Source organism: Oryzias melastigma, linkage group LG13 (genome assembly GCF_002922805.2).
Source record: "Oryzias melastigma strain HK-1 linkage group LG13, ASM292280v2, whole genome shotgun sequence".
In the NCBI taxonomy this organism is placed as follows: Eukaryota; Metazoa; Chordata; class Actinopteri; order Beloniformes; family Adrianichthyidae; genus Oryzias; species Oryzias melastigma.
In genome coordinates this window covers 18,121,555-18,147,774 of record NC_050524.1, presented here as the reverse complement: position 1 = coordinate 18,147,774, position 26,220 = coordinate 18,121,555, and the positions used below count along the sequence as shown (strand labels likewise).

The following is a 26,220-nucleotide window of genomic DNA, read 5'->3' as shown; positions in this document are numbered from 1 at the left end:
TGTGAGATGGGAGAAAGGGGTTGGCTAAGAAAAAGTGGGACAGGAGCATAGGGAGATACAGTACGAGGTGGAGGTGGCAAATGGCATATGGGGACTTGTAAAGGAGGGACAGGTAGATTTACACAGGTGAGGTGGAGTGACTGAGATGAAAGGATGTTCAGTAGGTTACGGGGATGGAAATGTGTTGACAGGTTCCATAAATGTGAGGAAAAGAATACTTTGAAGAGCTGATGAATGAGGAGAATGTTGCAGCACAGAGTAGAAGAGGTGACTTTTGTGGAGCAGAAAGGTACGAGGATGAAGATAATAAAAGTAGTTGGGCCTGGAAGTGTTTAGTAGAGATGGCAGTAGATGTTCTGGACTGTTTAACAAGAACTTTGAGAGGAGGAGGATGCCTAAAAGTTGCTTGTTTTTAAGACCAAGAGAGACACACAGAGCTCCAAACTACAGAGGAGTAAAGCTGATGAGTCACACAATGAAGTTATGGGAAACGGTAGTGGAAGCAGCTGACGTCAGTTGTGAGCAACAAGGATGACCATAGGTCCTATATTTGCTTCAAGAAGGCTACTAGAGAAAATCAGAAAATGTTACATTAATTTTTGTTTAACTAGATAAAGTTTACGACAGAATTCAGAGATGGAAGCTATGATTTTTCATGTGGAAGTCCAGAGTGGCTATAAACTCTGTTTTAGTTGTGCAGGACATATTTTAGAGCTGGAGCTGCTGTAGGTGTGGTTCTCTTTAAAGTGACTAGGACGGATGGCATCAAAAATAAGCACATCAGAGGGACAGTACATGTTGGATGCTTTGGAGATAAATGCAGGGAAGCAGATTGAGATGGTTTGATTTAACAAGATCATGATGGTTAAAGGAAGTTGACGATGGAACAAACAGGAACAAGGCTTGGAGGGTGGAGGTTCATGGATGTAATGAAGGAAGACATGAGGTTGGATGCAGAAGATGAGGTAAGTTTAAGACTGATGAATTGCTGTGAAGAGCCCTAAGATGACCTGCTGAGGTTCTCCTCTATCACTGAGGCTATTTTAACAAAGTACAGAGACTAAACCTCCTAAAAGCCACTGTCTGCATCTTTAAAAGAATGCCATCTTGGGGATAAATAAAGTTTTTTTTTTTGTTTTTTTTAATTGAGTTAAGACAAGTACAGTATTTTGGGTAAAAACACTAAAAATCTGATTTTTAAGAAGTAGTGCAGTTATTCCCACATTTAAAAGTTGCTGTAGTCATTACTGGGGAAAAAAATAAGTAAAATTTTACAAAAAAAAAAAAAAGGTTGTAATTCTCTCTTTTAACTTCTGGAGGTTTAAAAGTAGTTTTTATTGTTAAAGATTTTTAATTGGCAGAACTGTGTATTAATTTAAATGAACCTTATGTTTTCTTGATTATATTAATGATCAAAATCCCAGCGAGGTAGCAAACAAATGAAAACAAATAAATTTTTAACAGCAAATAGCATGAAAGAAAACATTTTTATATAAAAATTTACCAAATTATTATTTTTATTTATTTGTATCTTATTTTATTTATTCTTATTTTTAAATATTTATTTTTACATTTTATTTTAGTTTTAAAAAATGAAATGCAACTTCTTTTTAACCTTTTTTTTAAAAGCATTTTTTCAATTTACAGAGGTTCACAATCGGTTATGCAATAAGGGGAACATTTCAATACAAGAAAAAAACAAAAATAGAAATAAATCAGGGGATTAATGAAAAGCGACGCCAGTGCGTTTGTGCGTGGAGAAGTGACGTCAGACGCAACCAGGAAGTGATCTGCAGAGTGGGAAACGTTTGGCTAACGTGAGTTCTTGAATTGTTTTGTTTGTTTGTTTATCTGAAAGAAACCTTTCTGTTTCGGCTACTACATACTGCAGCTAGTTACTGTCAGCAACGTAGTATATTCTAGATAATATTTCTGGCTCAAACGGATTAAATATTGTGTGAGTTATTGAAAGTCAGTTCGTGTTTATTTCCTTTGATATTCAGGCTTTCAATTGTTTTTAATCTCTTAGCATGGCTCTGAACAAATCGATGCATCCTCGGAACCGGTACAAGGACAAACCTCCGGACTTCGCGTATCTGGCCTCAAAGTACCCGGACTTCCAGCAGCACGTGCGCACGAGCCTTGCAGGGAGACCCGTGTAAGTCCATCACGAAACCTGGAAACCCTCATTTGGTTTATTTTAAAATAGTTCAAGCCTTATGGGTATAAATCCTATAATTGATGTTGTAAACATTTATTTTTTAAGGAATTAAGAATTGTATAAAACGTATTAGTCTAAAATAAAATGGGGAAAAGTAGAGAAAGCCCAAATAAAATCTCAAAGAAGCCCCTTCTTCACATTTACTTTCTGTAGGGTAAAGTCAAACACCTTAAAAAGGAGGTGCTGCATGTTTTTCTTCAAGGATATTTATTATAAGTTTTTAAAATGTCCAAATAAAACAAAAAGTAAATATTCTTACAATACTAAAAAAAATGACTAAACAAAGCAAAAGTTTATATCTTTTTTCTTTAACAAGTGAAATGTGGCAGTAATTCCATCTTTAAAATGCTTTATCCTCACAGCTGTTTATTGAAAATTAATGTATGTATGCTTCAAAGTATTTCCATTGTACAGGGGGTCATGCATGACATTATTTTTACTTTATTTTATTTATCTAGATAAAGACCTTTTGAGATCAGGATTGGCTTTTACAATAGATAAACAATTATCAAAGTGGGAAATCTAATTAATGATTGGAACTTTGATATTTTAACTTTCATGTTGTACACATGTGCTTTCAATTGATATTTTCAACAATGAGTTTGTTATTTTGACTCCCCTGCTCAAGTGTGAAATGACTCCCCTCATTGTTTGCATAAATAAAAACATGTTTCCACATGAATGATGTGCAAAACACTGAACTCTCCTCCATCCATACATGGAGGACAGCTGCAGAACCACATCCTCACACAGTTTGCTTCAACAGTTCTAGCAAATCTCTGCAGCTGAACACCAGAAATCCGAGCAGCGGACGTGGTTAAATCAGCTTTTAGAAAGAAACGTTCAGGTGTCTCCGCATGCATTTATTCTGTTCACCCTGAGGAACACATTCAGCAGCACTCGTGTCCCGGCTGACTCGCACTGATGCTCATTCAGCTCCAGGCAGCAGCAGAAGCTGGAACAGTGCTCCACCAATGATTAATGGGTTCAGCATCCCTAAAGACCTTTTCTTTTTTGCTACTTTTAATTATCTTTTTTTTTCTAAACCTCACCTTCACCATGCAGTGTAAATGTGTTGGGATGCTGAGATCAAACCTATACTTTGAGGAAGTTTCTGAGTCAATCAAGACTTGTGGATGACCCGGTGGAGACGGCCTTAAATTTGTAATTTTTTGGCATGTTTACTTAACAAAAGTGACTTTGTCTTGTCCTTGCTTGTATACGTTTTCTGAAAGTGCAGGCATTAAAGTGTCTATATCAGACTATTCTTAAGCCTTTCAGAGTAAACTATATCCATATATATCACAATGTAATACCTTTGACACACTAAAGAATAGTTTTTTTTTAAATGAAACAAATATTTCTCACAAGCTCCTTTTCCTACCCAGAAGTAAGACGCTTTGATCTCTGAGGCTCCGCCTTTTTCTCCTTGTGGGTGTCGCCCATTTCATGGTGTCATCCTAGAGTTGACCTTGCCAGTGTGTCTTTTTTTATTATTTTTTTTTCCGCAAATTTGGTGCAAGAGGAACCACTTTTAAAAAATGATAAAAAAAAAAAAAAAAACGTTTTGCAAATCACTACTAGTTCCATGGACAAAGTGTGTATGTTAGACTGGAGGGGGGAGATGGCAGCACAGACTCTTCCTGGAAGGGGCTGTTCCCCACTTTGTGACATCACAATGTTAGGACCCACTTGTTTTTGTGGATTGGAGTGATGCCTGAACAAATCAAAATACCGGTTTGGGGTTGTTTATAGTGAGGAATGAACATTATAGACACTTAAAAGCTCTAAAAATTGCTTTTGCATGACATCATTATTTTATGATGTAAAATAATTTTAAATATGCATTTCTTTGTCTTTCTTTGTTAAATTGTGATGAATCAGGAGGAAATAAAAACCCTCATATTAAAAAAGAGTTCATAGTTGTGTTGTGGGCGGGGCCACAGAATGCTCCATTCTGATTCATCCACTTGCAGACAAATAGATGCATTAACGTCTTCATTTTCCTCATTTGAGCCGACTCAAAACTGTAAAGATGGATAATTCTGATATTTCTCAAGCTAATGTTACTTTGGGCTTGTGAGGAGCTGTGAGCTAGCGGGAGAGTGTAAACAAAGGGATGATGGGATATCAGTGAAGGCTTACTTTTGTGCCAACAGTCCCACTCCACCCACAACTAACACATTTCTGAAGCAAATTTCTGATGAACTGCTGCTTCTCTGCCGAAAATATATCTTAGAAATATGACAGGTTTTTGATTTTGGCCTAAAATGTTGCTAGGGAACGCTTTCACCATGAATAAAAACAAAGTTGGGGTGTGACTTAAAGGGTGTGGAGGACAGTTCCCTTTCTGCTGTCTGTCTCACAGAGGAAACGGTGTCACCACAGCGAGTGAAAACCTCCGCCTAACTGCAAACGTGTTGATGTTGGTTGCTCTTTTGTGGCTGTGAAACTGGCCGTCAGTCATCTGTCATCGGACTGAGCGTGCCTGTGTGGGCACGCCGTGAAACCTCACTGATGTCCTGATGTTGACGGGTGTTGATTAACAATTAGCAGCATTTCTTTGTCTGTCTAATAGACAGGATGAACAAAGAGCTGGCAGGGTTTGGGCTTATTTATTTATTTATTATTGGTGTGTGTGTGAATATTCATTTAAAACTGAGAAGTTATAGTGGAACATCACTTAACTCAGATTACGCTTTCATCAGACAATTTGTGCTTTCAGATTTTAAACATGCAACTAATTTTAAAGTCTCCCTTCAGTGTCTTTTGATCTGTTTTAAAAGCTTTCCAGTGGTCTTTTAATTATAATTGTGTCATTTCAGGCAAATCTGCTCCTGATTCACGATGATTTGAATAAACAAGTACTCAGAAATGCAATTTTGAGCTTAATTTTCTTTGTTGTGGTCCTCAATCATCAGAAAAAATGCCGCAAGAACATCTAAAAAACACCCAAAACACAATATTCATCAGACTGGGTCTTTCAAGATATATAGTCTTAAGTCTTTTTTTTTTTTTGGTGATTACTCTCTTGTTTCAGTTTCATAGATCTAAATGTTTTAATTCATCTAATTAATCAAAATGTTTTTAACTTCAATTTTAAGAAAAAAAAATATTTTTTTAACTTAATTTTTTAACCAAAAAATGTTAACCTTAATTTTTAGGGAGATTTTTGTTTTTACTTCAATTTTTAGAAAAAATACATTTTTTAACTTCAATTTTTGGAAAAAAAAAACTTTTTTTTACTTCTAATTTAAGAAAAAAAAATGTATTTTTTACTTCAATTTTAAGGAAAAAAACTTTTTTTACTTAAATTTTTTAGGGAAAAAAACATTTTTTTTCATACTTCAATTTTTAAAAAACATTTTTTAAACAAAGATTTTCAGAAAAAAAAATTGTAACTTCAAATTTTCAAAGAATGAAAATTTTACTTCAATAAAAAAAAAAATCCTCAATATTTATTTATTTACTTCCATTGGACATGGTTGTTTTCCACCGCGCTGGTTACACCGGGGTTGTAACCAACGTCCTTAACCAGTGCCATGCTTTAAATTTCGGCTGCCTCTGCAGAAAAGTCTCTTCTTCCCCAGTCAGCCTGCTGCTCCATCACTGGAGGGATTAGTCCGCTTTTGTATTTTTCAAGGAATTCATCTTGTAGGTTTTCAAGTATTAAAGCAGAGTTTGGGGTGGGGGGTGAGAGTAATCTCTGGGAGACACACGGCTGGCCCTCACTGGAGATAGGCCTCCCTTCATTTAGGGGGGTGTCAGTGGGGAGGCCTGATAGCAACGGAGATCAGAGACTCCAGAAGGAGTTTGGATTGGAGCGGATGAACCCCCCAAACTAGTCTGAACGTTGGTTTGAGTTGGGGGTGTCAGGCCCGGAGATGAGCGAGTAAAACCTTCAACCGTCTTTGTTGTTTCTCATTTAGAGACTTTTGTATTTTTGCAGCCGTTTTGTTCAGAGAACGAGAGCATCATTAGGAATCTGAATAATTAAGGGATGAATGAAACCCAGCAATTCTCTGCTGCCATTAATGTGATTTAATGAAATATGTCAAATGTTATTGGTGTCTTTTGTTTAATTGTCTGAGCAGTAACCACACTGTCTGGTCGTACAGTTTGTAGTCAAAAATGCTCTTTAAAAGCTGTGATTTCAGCCTTGAGGAGTCGTTCTGGTTCATTGACACTTTTAATCAACATTTGTTCGGATTGGACGTTCTTCATCAGATCGGACAAAGTGTTAATCAGAGGATGTCAATTATTTGTTTTGGTTTATTGATCTGCTCTTATTTTTTATTTTTGTTTTCCCTCCTCAAAGATAAGAGCCATGCTGGGTGACGTGGCATATCAAGGTGATTAACACGGAGGCGGCTGGCTTGTGGTTGTTGCCATGGAAACGGACATTGAAGCATGTGATGCTGCTCCTTGTGATAAACCTGAGGTGTTATTAGAAGTGGTAGATGATTTAGCTTTTTTTTCATCTTCACTTATTGACACAGCAAATGCAGAACAAGATATGAAGCTGAGTGGAAATAGAGTTGAAGCTGATGAACATCAGTCTTTGTTTACTGCGAATCTGAACGATACAGATTAGGACTCAGATATTTAAAGATAAATTGATTCAGCTGTTTATGATTTATTTTTTTCCCTCTGACTATATTTTTGAATCAAAAGGATCTCTAGACTTTATTATAATTTATTATTTTTCAAGATAAAACAACATTTTAACACCTACCCCTAGTTATAATGAACTCCTGCTGCGCTGCACAAACTTTATCCTAGAAAAAAAACACAGGATTTTTATTTTTAGGGTTCTTTTTCAGATTTTTTTTACATTTTTTAGTCTAACTAGTGATAGTATGCAATTGTAAAAATAGCAATATAACTCATAACTCATGTCATTAAAAATACAACTTTTACACAGCAAAGTTTTCAAAGATGTGTCACAATGAGCTGCACTTGTGACTATTTGTGACTAAAAATGAATCTTTCCTTTGTCCTCTAAGACTGGAATTAGTGACAGTAAACCACCGCATTGGACTCCTTTTACTCCAAAACATCAGCTTCTGTGACGTTCGGCAGTGAGCGGATGAGAGCGATAATCATAAAGACCACTAAGAATGACTTTACAATAGATCAAAATAAGATTGAACTGATTATTTTTGACAAATGGCACAAAGGTAATCCAGACGACCGATCCAGTCGTTGATTAAGCTTCTTTTACAGCTTTCCTACTTTAAACTTTTTAGAAATCTCCTCATTAATTGTTTTGTGCTTGAAAGTCAGCATCACTACAGTCTGTGTCACACTCCTAACTCGAGTTTGGAGGTCTTCTGCTGAGTTTGGCGTGATGCTCTCCCTGCTGCTCCTGTGAGGAAAAGTAAAAAAAGATTTCAGGCATGAAAAGTCCTGACATGGGAGAAGGTGCTGCTCGTCAGCACAAAATATTTCACACTTCCGTGAGCGGGTGAGATGCACCTTCAGCTTGAAGGGCACCTCTCTGTGGGCAGAGGTGGGGACCGCATGTTGCCGATTCGCCTGTTTCAGCACTAAGCCCCTCCCGTCCTGCAGCGAATGATGTCATCAGCATCCATCTGAATCGATGAGGGTTCTGCCTCTCAGCGCTCCAGTCTGAGTTCCTGCCTTTTTCATGGTGGGAGTCTGTCGACCCCTTCTTTGTCTTTTGGTGAGCTCTGCAGATTTCTGCAGAACTCCCGTGTTTGTCCCACGCTGCGTTCCGTCGGTGGCGTAAGGACGCTGGGTCCAGTCGACGCGGCGGCAGAGCCGTACGTCTCGGGCGCGCTCACGTTCCCTCTGCCAACAGCCATTGCTCCAGCGTGGCCGGATTTGCGTGCTACCCATATGTGTTCAGGAGGCGGTGTTGCCATGGTGATGTTGCATCCGCTGCTGACGGGAGGCATCGGGGTGCGTTGCTCACACACAGACAGACAGGAAGGGCTAAAAATGGAGCCCCCCTTTCTGAATATTGATCTTATCTAATAATGTCTCTGAGGAGGATGGAGGGAGGCGGGTCTGATTTACGTTTTTAGGGGAGTGCTGATCTATCACCTCTCCTTCGTCACTGAGATTCCTGCTTCTAGCTTTTATTTACATTTTTTTTGTTAAAGTTGGAGGTCCTCAGATCTGAGAGGTGAACATCTGTTAAAATTGGACGATTAACCCGGTGTTCACGATGGGGGGAGAGTGTGACAGTAGAGATGAATTACCTCTCATTAGGATTCATTTGTCTTTATCACTCCTGAATGAAAACTCACACCAGTGAGGGTTTGCTGCCTCTGTTACTGTTAGATTTGTCTAGGAATGAAATAAAGTGTTTTAATTTGTTCAAGAAATTATTTTTAGAAATATATATTTTAAGAGAAAGTCTGATCACTCACATAAATAACTAAACTGGCCTCATTATTATCTAGTTTGGACTTGTATTCCCTGAGGGCAGGGGTGTCAAACTCAAGCGCACAGGGGGCAAAAATCCAAAACACACCTTAGGTCGAGGGCCGAACAGCGGATCTGGCTTCCGGGCCTTGACTTTGACGCATGTTCCTTAGAGTGTATTCAGAATGGATGCATTTAGTTCGCTTAAAGTGAACCAGAGTTTGTTTCCTTCGATAATCTGATAAGTTTCCATCCGAATATGCAGGAGCAAACTCTGGTCCGGTACCAGGAACCACTCTTGGACCCATCTTTTGAGGTGGTCTTGGTTTGTTTCCAATTAGACTGAACTTCAGTTCCTCAGTCTGAATATAAAGCAGTCTGAGACCGAAATAACCAAAAAAGAACCAAAACGGCCACCGTGGCTGGTCATTAGCGGACAAACGTGGAGCAGCGATGCAACAGCATCAATGTGGTTGAATAGATGCAGGCTCAATAAACAACTTTTATCATGGTCCACATTGCTTCTCTTACTGTTTTCCCGACAATGTATATGTCATCAACACTTATCAGTGTACCTCGTAGTCGTAGCGTCATCAGTAACCGTCTCACAGTTTACCTCCGCCGTATCAAAGTATCAGTAAAAAGTGTTGAACCTGACCTTCATACAGACGTTCAAAACTGACTAGCAAAATAAAAAGTTTGAATAAGTGAACTATCCTGACAAGTATTTGAAACCGCACCACCTCCATCTTTCTCTTTTTGTTTTGACCCGCCCCTATAACTGTTGACCAATGACTGAAGAGATCTTGTTTTGTTTACAAGCTTTGGTCTGGAACAGAAATCTCCGGTACATCCCAGCCTGAATACAGACCAAATGCAAGGTTGAGGACTGGATATGGACCAACAGACTTTCCCAGTCTGAATACACCCTTAAGATTTCTAATGTGATAAATTAATTGTATTCCTTTAGTTTTCATTTTATTAGTTTGTAAATAAACAGAACTCCATTGTTCTCCGTGTTTCTTCTGCTGGAGTATGCTCACGCCAGCCGTGGAGGTGGCAGACGCTCTCCCATCACCAGGGTTTGGCTAATTGTGTCTCCTAAGGTGCGAAAGCGCAGCGAGGAGCTTTAATTACACCTATCTCACCCACTCGCTTTTGTGCAACAGCTGAAATCATTAAAAACGTGTGGGAGACGAAATGAGTGGGAGTGGAAATTGGGAAGGTCTGAGTTGTGTTGGATGTGTGGAAATCTTTTGTCATCAGCAGGCTATTTTAAATTGATGGGCTGCTTATCTTCCCATTGTGTCCCTCTTGTGTGCGTTTGTGCGCGATGTGCTGCAGCCGGGCTGCTGTTGGAGGGCTGCAGCAGGTTAATGAAGTGCTGTTTCAAGAGCGCTTTGCTAAATTGCTGCCAGGCGGCCTTTAGGGGAAAGGAAAGGGGTTTGGATGCAGTGAAATCATCATTCAAAGAACATTTGTTATTCATACAAACCTTTTTTTAAAACTTTTGAAATAAATCTTAAATTAAACCCTCATTATCTCTTTTGTGCAGATGTTTTTTAAATGCATGACTCAAACAGGTTTCAGTGGTTAATCAGTTGTGTTTTCTCTTGCAGAGTGAATTTTAAGGAGCCAGAGGCGGTGCGAGCGCTGACCTGCACTCTGCTGAAAGAGGATTTTGGTTTGACCATTGAGATCCCTCTGGAGCGCCTCATACCCACCGTCCCACTGCGCCTCAACTACATCCACTGGGTGGAGGACCTCATTGATGGACAGAAGAAACCCCGCCGAGGCATCGACATCGGTAACGCTGCCAAACGCTGGTGAAGAGGTCAAAAAAGCAGAACCACCTCTATGAATAATCCCCCGCTGAATATCTCCAGTGTCTATTGCTGCACTTTTGAAAAATACACATAAGACTGGAACATTAGAATGAGACAGAAGTCAGCAGCTGCATAGATGATGCAAAGCTTCATGGGTAAAGGTGTGCAAACGGGTTAGCCAGTTCATCAGAGGATGACCCCAGAAGTGTACCCTTCAGAGGCAAGAGCCTGTGTATCAATGAGGTGTATTTCTAGAGACATTATGACCGTTGTTCAAGATACGTAAAAACGCCGCCATATTGGACATGTCAGTAAGCAATGAGATACGGCTTAGCAGATACAGTTAAATGGCCATCAAAGTTTAATTTTGGTCTAGTGTCTTAAAGGAGCCGCTGCTTATAAATCAAAGAACAGGACACAATTGGAAGATATACGGTATTCTGGATCTAACATAAAAGTTTTTTGCTGATCACCTCTAGCTCTGTGGAGAAATTAAGTGTTGGTGTTAGACTGGGGATGATGTTATCAGAGCAGACTCTTCCTGAAAGGGGCTGTCTCACGTTGTGACATCAGCGTGTGAGGACCCACTCGTTTTCATGGGTATGGGAGGGGCTGGTGTTGAGAGTGCAGGTTTTTAGAGGATCACTCAGAAATGCGTGAATGGTTCAAAATACCGTTTTGGGGTTCTTTATAGTGAGAAATAAACAGTACAATACACTTGAAAGCTCAGAAAGCAGTTTTTCATGGTGTGGCCCCTTTAATGTAATTCTCATCAGTTTCTTTCAACAGCAGTAGTCAATGTTCAAAAACTGATAAACTTTAGAATGTTTATGTAATTATATGGCAATTCCATTTTTAATAGAACTGAGTATATTGTGCTGCTTGTCTTGGGACTATTAGAACAGATGTTACTCTCGGATGGAAAGAATCTGCTCATCTGTGTGCACAACAGAATCAACAGCTGTTACATTGTAAACGCTCGGAGAGAAAACAGATTATTTAGCAAAAACAATAGCTAGAGCTGCTCCTTAAAGGACTGGTTGAATTTTACATTTAAGGAGAACTTAAAGTCCCACTCCAACTATATTCCAGAATCGATTAGTTCTGAAATGCTATTGATCTGGATGTCATTTCTGGACAAAAAAGCAAAATTCTTCTCTGAATTTCTCTTCCCTGTCAGTCATTGAGTGTCCTGCTGAATCCCTGCAGACATGGAAGTGTTTGTTGGGTCTTCAGGTCAGAGGTTCAAGTCCCTGGAGACCAAAGCGGTCTCCTCACTGAAGTTTGCCCATATAAGAATGGACAGTGCCTCTGCCTGAGCCTCAACTGAATTATGCAGCTTGTTACACGTCTGAGATTTAATAACTACAGCTGGATCTGACATTTATCCCCCACCCCCCAACCCCAAGCCAGGGATAATTATTCAGGAACACATGGGGTCACATTCCTGACGCTCCTTGTGTTAGATTGTTAATTTCTTAAGCAGCTCTGGAGCACATTTCCATACCACAGAGTGACAGCTCATCGGTCTCCATCATGATTGTGTTGGCTGTCCTCTCAGGCACCGGAGCGTCTTGCATCTACCCCTTGTTGGGAGCCACCATGAACGGCTGGTTCTTCCTGGCCACAGAGGTGGATGACATCTGCTTCGACTATGCAACGAAGAACGTGGAGCAGAACAACCTGTCGGACCTGGTGAAGGGTGAGAGCCATCCACTCTCCCGTTTTAGAAAAACAGTCCATAGTGGGAAAATCCTTTTTTAATTGGCTAATAAGTAAAGAAAAAAAAAAGTCCCACTTCGGTCATCATTTACTGTTGTTTCAAAGCGTTCTTAGTGTTCTTTTAATTATGACTATGCTGTTTTTAGCCAAAATGTAAAAAAAAAACTGTAGTTTTCTTGGACATAGTTTTTGCAAAGCGGCAGGAGTTTGAGAAATATGCCTCTGAGTTGTGGACTAAACTGTTGGGGCAGAGAAAGCCTGCCCCCATTTCCCATCATCCATGTGTTTACACGCTAGCTTACAGCCCCTCACAACCCTAATCTTACATTAGGGGTGCAACAAAAATGCCAAGCAATATTGGAGGTATCGAGCTGTACAGTTTTGAGCCAGATGCCACCTCAGATGAGGATAACAAAGGCATACATAGTTCTGGACGCATCAGAATGGAGCTTGTGGCCCTCCAATGGTATCACCCATATCACTGCTACAAGATTTTTCCAACAACACTTTTTAATCTGCTCCCATTTGAAAAGATAAATACTCAGAAACACAATTATCTTTCTTTTTTTATGTCCTTCATCAAGAGAAAAATGCTAAAAGAACATTTTAAAAATCGATTTTTCATTGGTGTGGGTCGGACACTTTCAACACAAACATACTGGTATGCAGTAGGGATGCAACATTTCATGTAATTGGTTTAACGGTTTACCATACAGTTAGGTTTTTGATCTAGAACTGTGACATCCTTAGTAAAAATATTTTTCAGAGACAGTTATACATTTGTCTGGGTGATTTCCAAACTTCTGTGTGCTGCAGAGCTGTCACAAATCTTTATTTCATCTTCTCAGTGGTAAAAGTCCCTCAGAAGACTTTACTGATGGACGCCTTGAAAGAAGAGACAGAAATAGTTTACGACTTCTGCATGTGCAACCCTCCATTCTTTGCCAACCAGCTGGAAGCGAAGGTGAGTCTTTTCTTCTTCTGCCGCTCCAACATGAAGCACTGTTTACCCAATGCTAATAGGCCTCTAATGGGATTTAGTCCTGATCTCTGCTCGTCTTGTTGCCCTCTCCAGGGGGTGAACTCCAGGAACTCTTGGCGGCCTCCTCCCAGCTCTGTGAACACGGGCGGGGTGACTGAGATCATGGCAGAGGGAGGCGAGCTGGAGTTTGTCAAAAGGATCATTCATGACAGTCTGCAGCTGAAGAAACGCCTCCGGTGAGCCAGAACTGTTATTGTCCATCATTTTTTTTTTTTATATCTGAGAGCAGAAACATTTTAGATTTATCAGTCCAGCCGGAGCTCCATTTTAAAGTCCCCCTATCTTCTTCTTCTTCTTTTTTGTAGTATAATTATGATTATTACAGCCTAAATCTCTTAAAAAGCCATTTTTGATCTGAAGCCTCTGTTTCCAAAATCTCCTCTGAGGGGCGTGGCTTTTGGAGCTGAGCTGAGTAGCTCCGCCCCCAGTCTCCCCTGTCTGATTATGATAGCTCTGTGTCTGGCTAGCATAAATCTTCACTGCTGCTACAGCAGGAAGGGCAGGGCGACTAGTCCTCCAGCCGCAACACAAGCCCAAACTCGTTTCACAAACCTTGCAAGAAAACTTTATTGGTCAGAGAACTTGTGCATGCACTCTTGGGTTCCGGCCGTTGTGACATCACAACAGTGCATTAATTCAGTGTTTCCACGACCATTTGATTGACAGCAATTTAAAAGGAGAAATACTCAGAAACGCAAAAATATAAGGATTTCTTGTTACGTTTTTGCTCCTTCATAAAAAAAAAAAAAATGCCCCACGTATAGGTAAAAAAAAAGGATTTTCATTGGAGGGGGAATTAAACAGCTCCGAGGAGCTGTTTAGAGAATGGTGGTGGTGAAGGGGGGGTGTGGATCAAGAGGTGTAACAACCAGATGGATGGCTGCACATGATGGAGCCGTCACCCACAGTTTGTGCAATGATTTTGGCACACGCCTCCACGTGCCGCATCAGAGAGCCCACAGGGAGCAGCTGTGTTTGGGTGGATGGGTTCAGATTGGGGGGGGTCTCCAGCGACTGCCACTTCACCCTCCCCCATTAACGGAGCTGTCACCGGGGCGCCCAAGTGAGAACCGGGTGGAGCGCGGCTATTAGAACTAATTAGATGTGCCACACCTGCTTGGCTTCCTACGTGCGCGCTCGTGCACCTGTCTGCCCCCATCCCCACCCCCCCATGTTACACACTTGTGTACCAAGGAGAGACGGCAGAGCAAAACCCACCAGAGTCGGCTGTCGCTCTCAAAGGTGGGCCGAGCCGCCATGTGTTTAGCGAAACGCTGCCAGCCTCCCCGATTTGTCCACGGAGACCCCCACCTTCCCAGAAAAGGGTAATTACTGTCAGGCGGGTCATTGGAGCAGCACTCAGAAAATGAGGAAACACTCCACATCCATCCTATTGATGGGAAAATTGCCATTTATCTTTCACACTAAGATCAGATCACGCGCTCTTGAAAAGGGGAGGCCTGGTGTGGGGGCTCCAGCAGCTGATGGGTTATTCAGGGATCTCTGTTCCCTCTTCCTCCCCACTGTGAGGGAAAGTGCTGAACATCTGTGAAGATTAGAGGTGATCAATATTTTATTGTGTCTGATCAGGCTTGACATGTCCTCCCTGCTCTGTCACACCTCACACACACCACACAAGCTGCAAGTTAAACAGCTTGAAAATTGCAATTTTATGGAGTATGTTGTGGGATTTTGGTTAATTTTTTATTTTTATTTTTTGGCCAAATTTCTCATGATAGCAACATCTACCATTTTTAGAAAAAAATACTGTGAATTTCACATTCAAAGACCAAAAAAAAAAATGTGTCAGCAGAAAAAAACGTAAAAAAAAAAAAATATATACATATATATATATATATATATATATATATATAGCCACAGAAGCAATCTGTTCTTCTACTTTTGACCCTTAAAGCTCTCAAGGTCAAGTAGCCACAGGTTGTTTCCAGAGGTTTACATGATGCAATTTAGCCAATCACAATCGAGATAATGTAGTTCTTAAAAAACAGTGGTGTACTGTCAGGGCCTGCAAAGCCTTCAGTGAAGGCCTAAAATGATCTGAAAAGAGTCAACTAAATGACAGAGAAATGTTTTATATATATGTGTGTGTGTGAATGTATGTATTTTTAAATATATGTTTATATATTTATATATATCCATATTTGTACAAAATATATTTTAGTTCTTTCCAGCTGTTCTGTCAGCCTCTCTCACTCCCTACGTCCCGACTGCTGTCAGACTGTTTTTTTCACATGGAAGTTTCTAACCAATCAGATTGTAGACATCACTTGTTGCTATGTTCATAAAAGTTTGCCGTACGCTCATACAGTCAGTGCTTCCATCTTCACTTCTGGTTTTGCGGCATCTTTCCGTTTATGATGGAATTGCTCCATAAAATAATATCCATGCATAACAGGACGGTGTTAGAAACATAAAATAGTTAATATTAACGAGGACGGTTTTGGCAGAGGAAGACTGAGGACTCAACTCTGAAATGCTCGGTCCGCTACTATTAGAATATGGTGGGGGCCGCACATTATTGAGTTTATGAGAGGAGCCTGAGGGCCATTAGAAACTTTGGGTCATGGAAGATAAAGTAGCTACTACGGACTTTACATGGGGCCAGTAGAAACGTGAACGGCTGCATTTGGTCCACAGGCCAGACTTTGGACATGCCTGATCTACCATCTCGTTATCACGAGAAAACAAGTTTTGCAGCCGGACCGAGCTTTCCTCAAATGATGATGACTGATCTTAACATTGTTCGTGACAGAAAACATCAGCACAATGTCCGCCTGAGTTAGACCACAACCAAATGGATCAATTAGAAATGGATCTGTTCTCGTATTCGACATTTTCTATCAGAGACTTTTTTTTTTGCTGCAGATTGTAGAAAAAAGTTTTAAGGTTAATAACTATTATCTATGTCTGTGGTCTTGTCAATATACATTATATTAGCTTTAACTGATCTTATGATCAGAACATTTTTATTGTCCTGCTTGACTAGTTCAATTTGACACTAGTTGGATGTCTGACCTGTTCAGAAAACAGATTTCTGAAGTATTTTAGCTATGGCAGTGAACTTTAATGCGTTAATCAAAAAGAATCAACACGTTAATAATTATTAACGCAAATTAATCACACATCGCGTCTTTCATTTTGCCTCAGCGGTTCAGGCTCCCTCTGTCGGGTATAATCCCGTTATACGATGGTCACTTGATAAATTTAAACATTTTAGACGATAAAAATAAAGGAATTTTTTTCTCTCTGGCCTGTTTTTGTTCCAAAATTGATTGTGGGATAATTTGCATTTTTTCTTTTTGTTTGTTTGTTTTTTGTTGTTCTTATGCGAAAATTACAAAAAAGAAAAAGAGAGGCATATTGGTTAAACATTGTGATTAATCGGAATTAATCACAACACAGAAGTGTGATTAATCTGATTAATTTCTTTAATCGATTGACAGCAGTAATTAAAAATAAATGATCTGAATGTGTGTGATTTTATTTTGTGATTATTTATATATAATAAGTGGTGAGTAAATACTGAAAATAAAAAAAATCGCAATTAATTTTTTTTCCCAAGTTTGCAATTAATTAGTTAAATATTTTGTAATCGATTCCCGGCCCTAATTTGAACATGTACAAATGTCTCATTCTTTAAAGACCAAGTGAAACTCACAGATGTGATTCGTACTCACAGCCATCTTTGTTGTGTTTATCCGGACTCTGCTGCTCATTATCGATGCTTAAGCTCACATCTTTATTGCACGTCAAAGATGATCGACCAGTGTCCACCTCTGGGATGACTTCAGACGGCTTTTACAGCTCTGCAGGGCCACGCACACCCGGATGCTTCTCTGTCTTTATTGTTTTCAGCTTCTCCTTTGTGCCGCTCCCCAAAGCTCACCTCCTGTTTGATGTGTGCCTCCTGGTGCAGCAGCAGTTTATGTGGAGGTGTTTCTGCTCTTCCTTCAGGTGGTACAGTTGCATGTTGGGGAAGAAATGCAGCCTGGCGCCTTTGAAAGAGGAGCTGAGGAAGCAAGGGGTGAGTCTCCACAGAGAGGTCACAGCAGACGCCCTCAGAAGATTCTCCTCTGTCTTTAGTGTCCTGACTTTCTAATATGTTAGAATCGCAAACAAACCTCCAATGAGCCGGTTTCAGTTATCAGTGCATGACTGGATCACATGGCTCTCTGTAGCTAACATGCATTAGCGTCATTAGTCGAATAGAGCAGCACATGACTCCTGGTGGCTGCAGGCCTCTGCAAGCAAAAGGAGAGACACCCCCCAACCCCTTCTGCACCTGACACACCTTCAGCCTCCTCCTCCAAATCGCCGCCTCTGCTCATTAGCCTGAGTTCCTCCCTGGCGAGCGTCCAAAGAGAGCAGCCTGATGCCTCATATCAAAGCGTTTGTAGAAAGAAACCAGCTCTTGCTAATACGCTAATGCTTTCATCAACCCTTTTCTCCTCTGTGCCCTCTGATTAAGAAAACAAGACATAAAAGCCAGACAAAAAGAAGCCCAATTTTAAAGCCCCACCCCAATCATATTTTGCATTCCCAGAGGTCTTTTAATCATGATTATGTTGTTTTTAGCAGAAAACCTATCAAACTTTGACGTTTTTTAGGACAAAGTTTGTGCAGTATTCACCTCTGAGTTGTAGGTGGGACCGTTGGCATGGTGGTAAGCTTCCACCAATGTCCCATCATCCCTTTGTTTGCACTCTCACACTAGCTTACAGCCCCTCACAACCCCAAGCTAACATTAGCGGAGCAACAAAAATGACAAGAAATATTGGAGCTATCCAGCTGTGCAGTTTTGAGCCAGATATCAGCTCGGATGAGGAAAATGAAGACGGTAATGGATCTATTTGTCTGCAAGTGGATGCATCAGAATGGAGCAGAGCAGGAAGACTTTGGCCCGCCCACTTCAGTTTCATTTTTTCATCCTGATTCATTATGATTTGAATAAAGAAATACTCAGAAATCTAGATTAAATCTTATATTTTTTTAATATATGCTAAAAATGCTACAAGGACATGATTTTCATTGGAGTGGGTCTTTTAAAGAATTTCTAGTTGATGTACAACAGGTTTATTAACAGTCATGGAGGACCCTCGAACTGTGTTTAGATCAGGAAAGATTAGATGTGATCCAAAAAGAACTAGTGTTAAAGAGAAGTAATCCTTTACAACTTCATGCTTCTATTTGTTTTAGCTGAGCAGTTAACAAAAGCATATTTGTTTAAAACTGCACCAAGTGATGCTCTGCATGTTTGTTGCTAACAGGAAGTTTGCAGGAATGGACTTCCTGTTTGTCAAACTGGTGATCCTGGCTTTGGTTTTTACACTTTTCAGTTTCAACATAGGTTTACTTTCATGTCAACTGTCCCACCCAAAACTCTGAGAGACATTTCTGAGGAAGTCATGCCGCTCTACAGAAACTATGTCTTAATAACAACATAGGCTTTGTGATTTTGGCTAAATACTGCATAATCATAGTTAAGAGGCCATTGGGATAAAAATAGAGTTGGAGTGCATTTTTGACTTTTTTTTTTTTTTTTTTAGGTGCCTAAAGTGACCCACACAGAGTTCTATCAGGGTCGGACCATGCGGTGGGCTCTGGCCTGGAGTTTCTACGACGATGTGATTGTTCCAGTAAGTTTCTAGAACTCTAGTCGAGTAACAGCCCCTCCGCTCTGCTCCTTCCTCGTTTCCTCCTCCTCCATCACTCACACCCTCCTCAAGGGAGAGGTTTATGGGATTCTCTAGCCAGCTGTAGCCAGGCAACAGTTGCCAGGGCAGGGCAGTTCTCACTGTGTCACCGATGTGTCTGGACGGAGAGGAAGATAACCTGTACAACAAGCGCCACGCAGAGACTATAATAAACCAAAGCCGCCGCGTTATTGGATTGCATGGAACGGATGCAGCAGGCAGAGGAGATGAGAGATGTTTGTTGGTTCCTGCAGAAAGGCAGCAGAGCAGAATGATTGGCCTACATTTGCCCCTTTGCTTCTCCTCCGCCTTGCTTACACAGATCAACTCAGGAGCTGTTATTTTGAGCCTTTTTTTTTCCTGGGGGGTTGCATCGGAGCTTTCTGCATGCATGACTGGTCCACCACCACATTCTGCTGCATGCTTTTCTCATTAATGTACACTGGGACATATGTGGCATATGCAGCTGTGACCTACTTTACTACCTTATTACCACTATCTACTACTAACCATGTGACTGTTTGCTCTGCTAAGGTAAAAAAAAACATTTAATCTGCTCCATCTGTACTGCCCCAGAGATTATCTGACATTTACCAACATAAATACTTTTTTTTCACCCCTTTTCTTGACGTTTTAGCTGCTTGAGAACACGACTTTTGCCCTCAGACACAAACATGAATCTCAAATTTCCATCTCTGATGGGTAATGGTGCGGATGTGAAGAGTGAAAAAATAAGAGGATTTACCGACATCACATCTGGATCGAGGAAAAACAATATTGATTACAGTTAAAGGAAGGGGATGCACCTCCAAATGCTGGGCCCTGAGGCTCACTGTTGCTCCCTGTAGGTGGAGGAGGGGTCACAAAGGTCCATGCAGAGGTTTGGGGAAAAAATGTGTGTCAGGAGCTGATGAGAATCTGTTCTACAGCGTTTTGCCTTGAAGGGCTGCTTTGTGTGAGTGCACTATGCACAAAGCACACCTCAACGTCTGCTTTTTAACTTGTTCCAGGTATTTACAGTGCAGCCGCCCTCTATTCATAGCCTGTGTCTGCCGCAGCCGGCATCGAGGTGAAAGGCTGAGAGTGGGATTAATAATAGAGTGAAGAGGGTGGTATCTGTGCAGCGTCCACATGGGTTTGGTGCAGTCTGCATGTGTTTGTATAGCTTAGTGAAAGAATCTGTGTCAAAGATTTGCGGCGCAGGTTTGGCTTGATGGATTTTATTGATTTCTGTGTGCAGTGAGCAGCAGGGCTCGCGTAGCGTGGAGGAAGTGAGACGCGTCTGTGCCAAATAATAAGATAACAAAGAGAAGTATCTAACGAGACGTCGGACAAGGCCGCGTCTTTTGTATCTATTTAATTAAAACTGTTATTTTGACCGAAACTCTCAAACTCGATAGATTGTAATCGGGCAATAGGGTTTTTTTGTTGTAATAACTGAAAAATCTCAAAAGAAAAATGGAATATCTTAAAGGAGAAATGATGAAACTCTTCCAGGGAGTGAAACTTGAGTCTGCGTCAGTGCAGCAGTGTGAAGGTCACAGTCTGCTCTGCTGTTTGTAGGTCAGTCGGCCATGCTGTCTGCTCCATCAGTGCTGCAGACCCCTGCTGACTGGTGCTCCGGCACAGAGACTTCTTCAGCACTGCAGTGAATTTACAGCCCACCGTTGCTGCAGACCGTTTGTCCTCAGTTACAGCTGCTTGATTACCTTTAACGCTGTTACAGCGTTACTCAAGATTAAAAGCTTTTTTTGATTTAGTGCAGGCTCAGGTAAAACCTATGTTGATAGAGTGCCCTCTAGTGGTGATTCATCGTGTTTTCCTCCTCCTGAGTGCAGGTGTACACTTAGTCCTCCACAGAAAGCACTTTTGCACAATAAGTGACTTATTTCATTTCTAAAAATAAGTTTTAAGCTTTAAGTTGTGATGAAGATGTTCGGTTGGACTGTTGTCCCTCACTACCTCAAAAGGCCAAAACTATTATATTTTTATGAGCTGGAAAAAAAAGGTAATGGCTTTTAAAATGTATTTTTGTAAGTCTCTGAAAGCTGTTCGCAGAGGTTTTATGAAATATTTGAACTAAGAGTCTGCTGCCCTCTAGTGGCCAACATGTTCTGCACGTTTTCTGACTTAAAACTGCACTAAAGGCAAACTTCAGTCATATAATTTCACCAATAGCTACATTTTGTATGATTCTATTCTTGTAAAGAATTCTCTTGAAGCATGGGTGAAAAGTAATGTTGAACTGGTTAAATTTCTCTGAATGTATATAACTATTTTTGTCTGATTCAAGTTATTTTTTTTATCCTTGTGAGTTTTTTCTTTAACTGAAAGGTACAAAACATTTTGTCCATGTGTGTTTACTTACTTACACAGTACATACAATCATATGCATACTGTGTTTACTTTAATTATTGCTTCTTTGTGTTATAAGAATGCTTTATAAAAGGTTATGTTCGTATTTATGGTAGATTTGTTAAAAATAACTTCATGAAGATAAACTATAAAAGAGCTGTAAAAGCATGATTATTGAGATGAATGCTCTGTATCCCACCTACTGAGGTTTTAATAAGGGAATTTGGAGTTAGTCATATTTTAGCAACATGCTAGCCTTTTTTTTATTAATTTGACTTCTACTGGAGTATTAAAAGATAATTTGGAATTAAGCTAATATTTTAGCAATGTACTAGCTTTTCTAGCTAATTTGACATCTATTGAAGTTTTTTAAAATCATTTGGACATGAGCTAATATTTTAGCAAAATACTGACGTTTTTGGACGATTTGGCATCCACTGAGGTTTGTTTTTGTTTAGCTAATCTTTAGTTTTCCTTAAAAAATATATGAAGAAAATGTAAAAAATATTTTCAAAGGCAAAATTATAAAGATGTGTGACACTGCTGACCTCACAGCCTTTTTTTTCCTGATTTTTTATTATTTTTTTATCTGATGTGTAATATCTGATAAACACAAACAAATATAGATTTGCTTCAGAGTATCCAATCAGGACTTTCTCCAATTCTGTTTGTGTTGCAGTCTCCTCCCAGTAAAAAGCGCAAACTGGAAAGGGCACCGAAGCCTCTGTCGTTCTCCATCCCAGAATCAGGAGTGAAGGAGCTCCAGGTCAAGGCCTTAGCCGCAGGCTGCACTGACTGCAACCCTGTGAACAGCATCACTGTCCTCCTGGAGAAAACTCTGACTGAGCTCCGGGTGAGAACTGCTCTGTTCATTCATGTGTTTCTGTACAGCTGCGTCAGTGTAACTGATGAAATACTGAAGTGATTTGAGTTATATGGTTTTTAGTTCAACTTATAGATTGTCATGATTCCATTGAATATATTTTTTTTATTTAACACCATAACTATATTTTTAGATTAAGAAAAATATTTTGTCCTTAAGGTGTAGCTTAGAAGTCTATTCCAATGAGGATCATATTTTTGGTGTTTTTAACATGTTCTTGTAGCATTTTTCTCATGACGGAGGACATATATAAAAGAATGTAAGATAAAAACTGCCCTTCTGAGTATTTTTTAATTCAAGTCATATTAGATCAGAAGCATATAAAAAACTAATGCTTGAAAAAAAAGTTATAATGAAGCAAGTGAAATGGGCGGGGCCAAAGTCTGCCTGCTCCTCTACAATTCAGATGCATCCACTTGCAGACAAATAGATCCATTAACGTCTGACAGTATTTTTTTGTTTTTACAATGTATGTCATTTAACCTCCTGCTAAACCAGAACAATTTATGTCTGGAGTAAGGAAAAAAAATGGGTAGGCCAAAATTCTGGAGTTAGAAGCTTTTAGGGCGTAGAAATTTCCTCACAAAATTTTGAGGGATCTCTGGTCACATGCAAGATGGCGTCAGAATCAATCTGTAGCCGGAAATTCCTTCAACTTGAGAAATGATATTTTTAGCTTTTACGCCTTTGAATATGAATAAACTAACTGTTTTTTTCTCTGTGAATCAGCTGATCAGAGCCGCTATAATTATGGGTTTTTTTCTCTGTGACAGAGACAGTCACAAAGAAAAAAAACGTCAAGAAAGGTCAATAAAAAAGAGAGAAAAAAAAGGGGAAATGGTCAAAAGCTTAAAACAATATTTTTGTTGCGGCCAGCTCCTGGAGGGGGAGGGGCTTCGGACTATTAATTTTCAGGCGCCATATTTGTAGCCAGATTCTCTTGAAAATGTTAGGTGTGTGTTGGACATTCTCAGAGGACTGAGGATTTATTTCCATTTATTTGTGAGTGTATTTTGAAGAACTTGCATACAAAAGCGTTAGCATGTTAAGCTTAAAATTGGATATTTCTCCTGTACTTGGAATATTGTTTAAATTAGCAAAATGTTGTGGATTTTAAAATCAGAGTTGTGCACAAAGACTATTTTCTAGAAGGTTTAGAGATCTAGCTTTAGTTTATTCATCTACATTTCTGGTAATAGTGCTCGTTGTCTCCAATCTAAAGTAGCGCCTTGGTTTGCACACCCCCTGAACATTAGTCTGAAGGGCTTGTGTGGTGCTCCACAGGTGCTGCACAAACGCGTCCCATGCAGGAAGCCGATGGAGAGCCTCTTTCTGACTGCGGTTGAGAACACCTGGATCCACGGAAGACAGAAGAGGCGTGAACAGAAGCGTCAGCTGCGGGAGCTTCCCAGGGCGCCTCACTGCTCTGGCATCAGCTCCCAAACCAGTGGGACCTCCACTTCCCCACGTGACCCCAGCCCCTCCCAAAACGAGCTCGGATCCAAACAGGAAGAACAAACTTTGACAGTCAAAGAAGAAACAGAAAAACCTGGAGGAGAAGACGAGGTGAAAAATGTGGAAAAGGTCACATGTAAGGCTGAAGACATGGAGACTTCCACCTGCACAGAAACTGAACCGGAGAAAGACGTTGACGAAGGTGCCGCTGCAGGAAGCGAACCTGCCCCCAAGCGCCCCCACAGCCCGGGCACCGTCCAACACTTCCTGTTCCAGTGTTCGCTGAAGGTGATGCAGGAGGAAAGGGAGGTTGTGATCGAGATGCACTGGGTGGAGGGTCAGAACAAAGACCTGATGAACCAGCTGCGCACTTACCTCATGAATAGTCTTTTAAAAGCTGTAGGAAAGCCTTGATGTTCAGAGGCGGCCTTTTATGTAAAATGGGAGTAGTATTTCAGATGATTGTTCTTTTTTATATATACATTTGAACCAAACACTTGTCTGATGACCTATTTTTACTTATTCATTTACCAAAAATATTTCTGTATGTTCTAAAAGTTCTTATATTTGGAATATATGTTCCCTTTTGTATGTTGTGTCAATGACCCAGTGTTATTAAGAGTTTTTCTGTTTACCTTTTGTGCTAAGGTACATTTGAAAAATAAATGTTATAAAAATATTTTTTTAAATTGTTTGTACTGGTATATACATATGCACATCCATCTGTGATATATAAACGGTTTTAAAAAAATGGGATTTCTGTCTAAATTTAATAGTAATCAAATATTGATTTTTTTTTCTGAATAGTGATTCTTCAAATCCTTTCAAAACGTTCTACAGTTTTAAAATTATTTCCCTTTCTGCATATTCTCAGAACACACTAACATTTTTTTTCCAATTTGGCATCTACTGTGAGGCCAATTTGGAATTACGCTCATATTTTAGCTATATGCTAACATTTTGGCTAATTTGACATCCACTGGGGTTTTTTTTAGGCTAATCTCGAGTTTAGCTAATATTTTGGCATTATGCTACCTTTTTTCCATAATTTGGCATTCACTTAGAATTTTAAGACTATTTTGGAGCTAAGCTAAAAAGTTTGCAACATGCTAACCTTTTTACTAATTTGGCATCTTTTTGGTTAATTTGGAGTTGAGCTAATATTTTATTAACGTGCTAACGCTTTTAGCTAATTTGGCATCTACTGGGGCTTTTTAGGCTAATTTGGAGTGAAGCTGGTATTTTAGCCAAATGCTAACATTTTTGGCTAATTTGACATTTATCGAGGATTTTTACGCTAATTTGGAGTCGAACTAATATTTTACCAATGTGCTGTCCTTTTTTTTTTACTTGTCCTGTCCAATAGCTGATCAATCAAATTTGATCTCTTGTGTTGGACATATTTTACTGTTGCAACAAGGGGTTATGGGTATGGATCTGACACACAAGGTGTATATTTGTATAAACTTCTATTGTAATTTACACAATTTGTATTGGTTATTTTTTGTTTGACCGGATGGAAAAGAAGAAGGCAAGAAGAGAGGAAGGGGTACAAAAAAAAGGGAGGGGTGTGCGTGTGAGGGAGCAAGGGAGGGTAATAAAGCAACAAATTGCTTTAGGATTATCATCATCTTTATTGTCGGGTGAGAATGTTAGTCTAAAGGGGCGGGGCCTGTCCCCACACACATTCAAATGTTACAAACATACCTGCTGGCTCCAAAATACTAAACATCCACAGACATGTCAACATGTACACAATACAACTACAGTTTACATGCACATACTTCTGAATATAAACCAACACATGTATAGCATTTCATTCTGTTACGCATGCTTTGTGCAAAGGAGTTTCTTCTTCAGGATTGATTTAATAAACGTTAGAATCTGTGGTTCCATCGACCACAGTAAGACGTCCAGATCTCGAGTTAGCAAAACTGCCCCAGATCACCACACTACCACCACTATATTTGGCTGTTGGTGCAGTAGTCCTTATTTTAAGTACTGTGTTTATTCTACAGATTTCATGAAACGTGCACTCTCCAAAAGGTTTAGCTTTAGTCTTTAGTCTTGAGTCACAACGCTGCAAATACTATTGTCCACACTTCTCTTTCTTCTTGCAGACCTCATAAATTCTTTGAATTGGTGCCAAACTTTTAATCAACTTTTTCAAGATCCTCTTTAAGTAACTGCTTCATTAAGAACAGGTGTGGTGGTGATTAGCACCATTTGTGGATAAAAGATATACACTAAACCCAAACTGTAAACATGTGATGAACCACAGTTAATATGTCAAGGAAATTTCATTTTTTTTCTCAAAAAAAAAAACTATGGTACTTTTGCTTTTTCTTGTCTTACCTTTATAAACTGTTTAATTCGTTTGATAATCTGAAAGATTTGGGTCTGACAAATGCTCATAGAACAGGGGAAAAACTGCTCTTTGACATCACTGTGTTTCCTCTGCAGAACAGAGAATGACAGGAAAAACAGACCCAAACATTTAGAGTCTGCACCATGATTGCAGGCCTTGTTGTTGTACGCAAAACAGGTCCTCCTCGTACAATATGTCCCTCAGTCACAAATGGACTTTGACATTAGCAGAGTATTTAAGC

General features: G+C 39.9%; 1 protein-coding gene and 1 long non-coding RNA gene across 3 annotated transcripts; one reads left to right on the top strand and one right to left on the bottom strand.

Annotated features, from left to right (window-relative positions):
• Positions 1-1,672: 1,672 nt before the first annotated feature.
• mettl16 (methyltransferase like 16) lies at positions 1,673-24,290 on the top strand. Of its 2 annotated transcripts, none has more exons than XM_024277888.2 (10): positions 1,673-1,817; positions 2,030-2,158; positions 10,234-10,421; positions 12,002-12,142; positions 13,011-13,126; positions 13,238-13,380; positions 17,180-17,249; positions 18,772-18,861; positions 21,953-22,126; positions 23,441-24,290. In XM_024277888.2, the coding sequence occupies exons 2-10, from the start codon at positions 2,031-2,033 to the stop codon at positions 24,023-24,025; spliced, it is 1,635 nt and encodes a 544-aa protein (XP_024133656.1). In that variant the 5' UTR covers positions 1,673-1,817; position 2,030; the 3' UTR covers positions 24,026-24,290. The 2 variants fall into 2 exon arrangements, with proteins under 2 accessions (XP_024133656.1, XP_024133657.1); XM_024277889.1 differs by having other exon boundaries at positions 1,812-1,957.
• LOC118599528 lies at positions 5,671-8,602 on the bottom strand. Its single transcript, XR_004948930.1, has 2 exons — positions 7,700-8,602; positions 5,671-7,589 (listed from the first exon to the last, which is right to left on the bottom strand). It is a non-coding gene; the product is annotated as an uncharacterized LOC118599528 (long non-coding RNA).
• Positions 24,291-26,220: the final 1,930 nt, after the last annotated feature.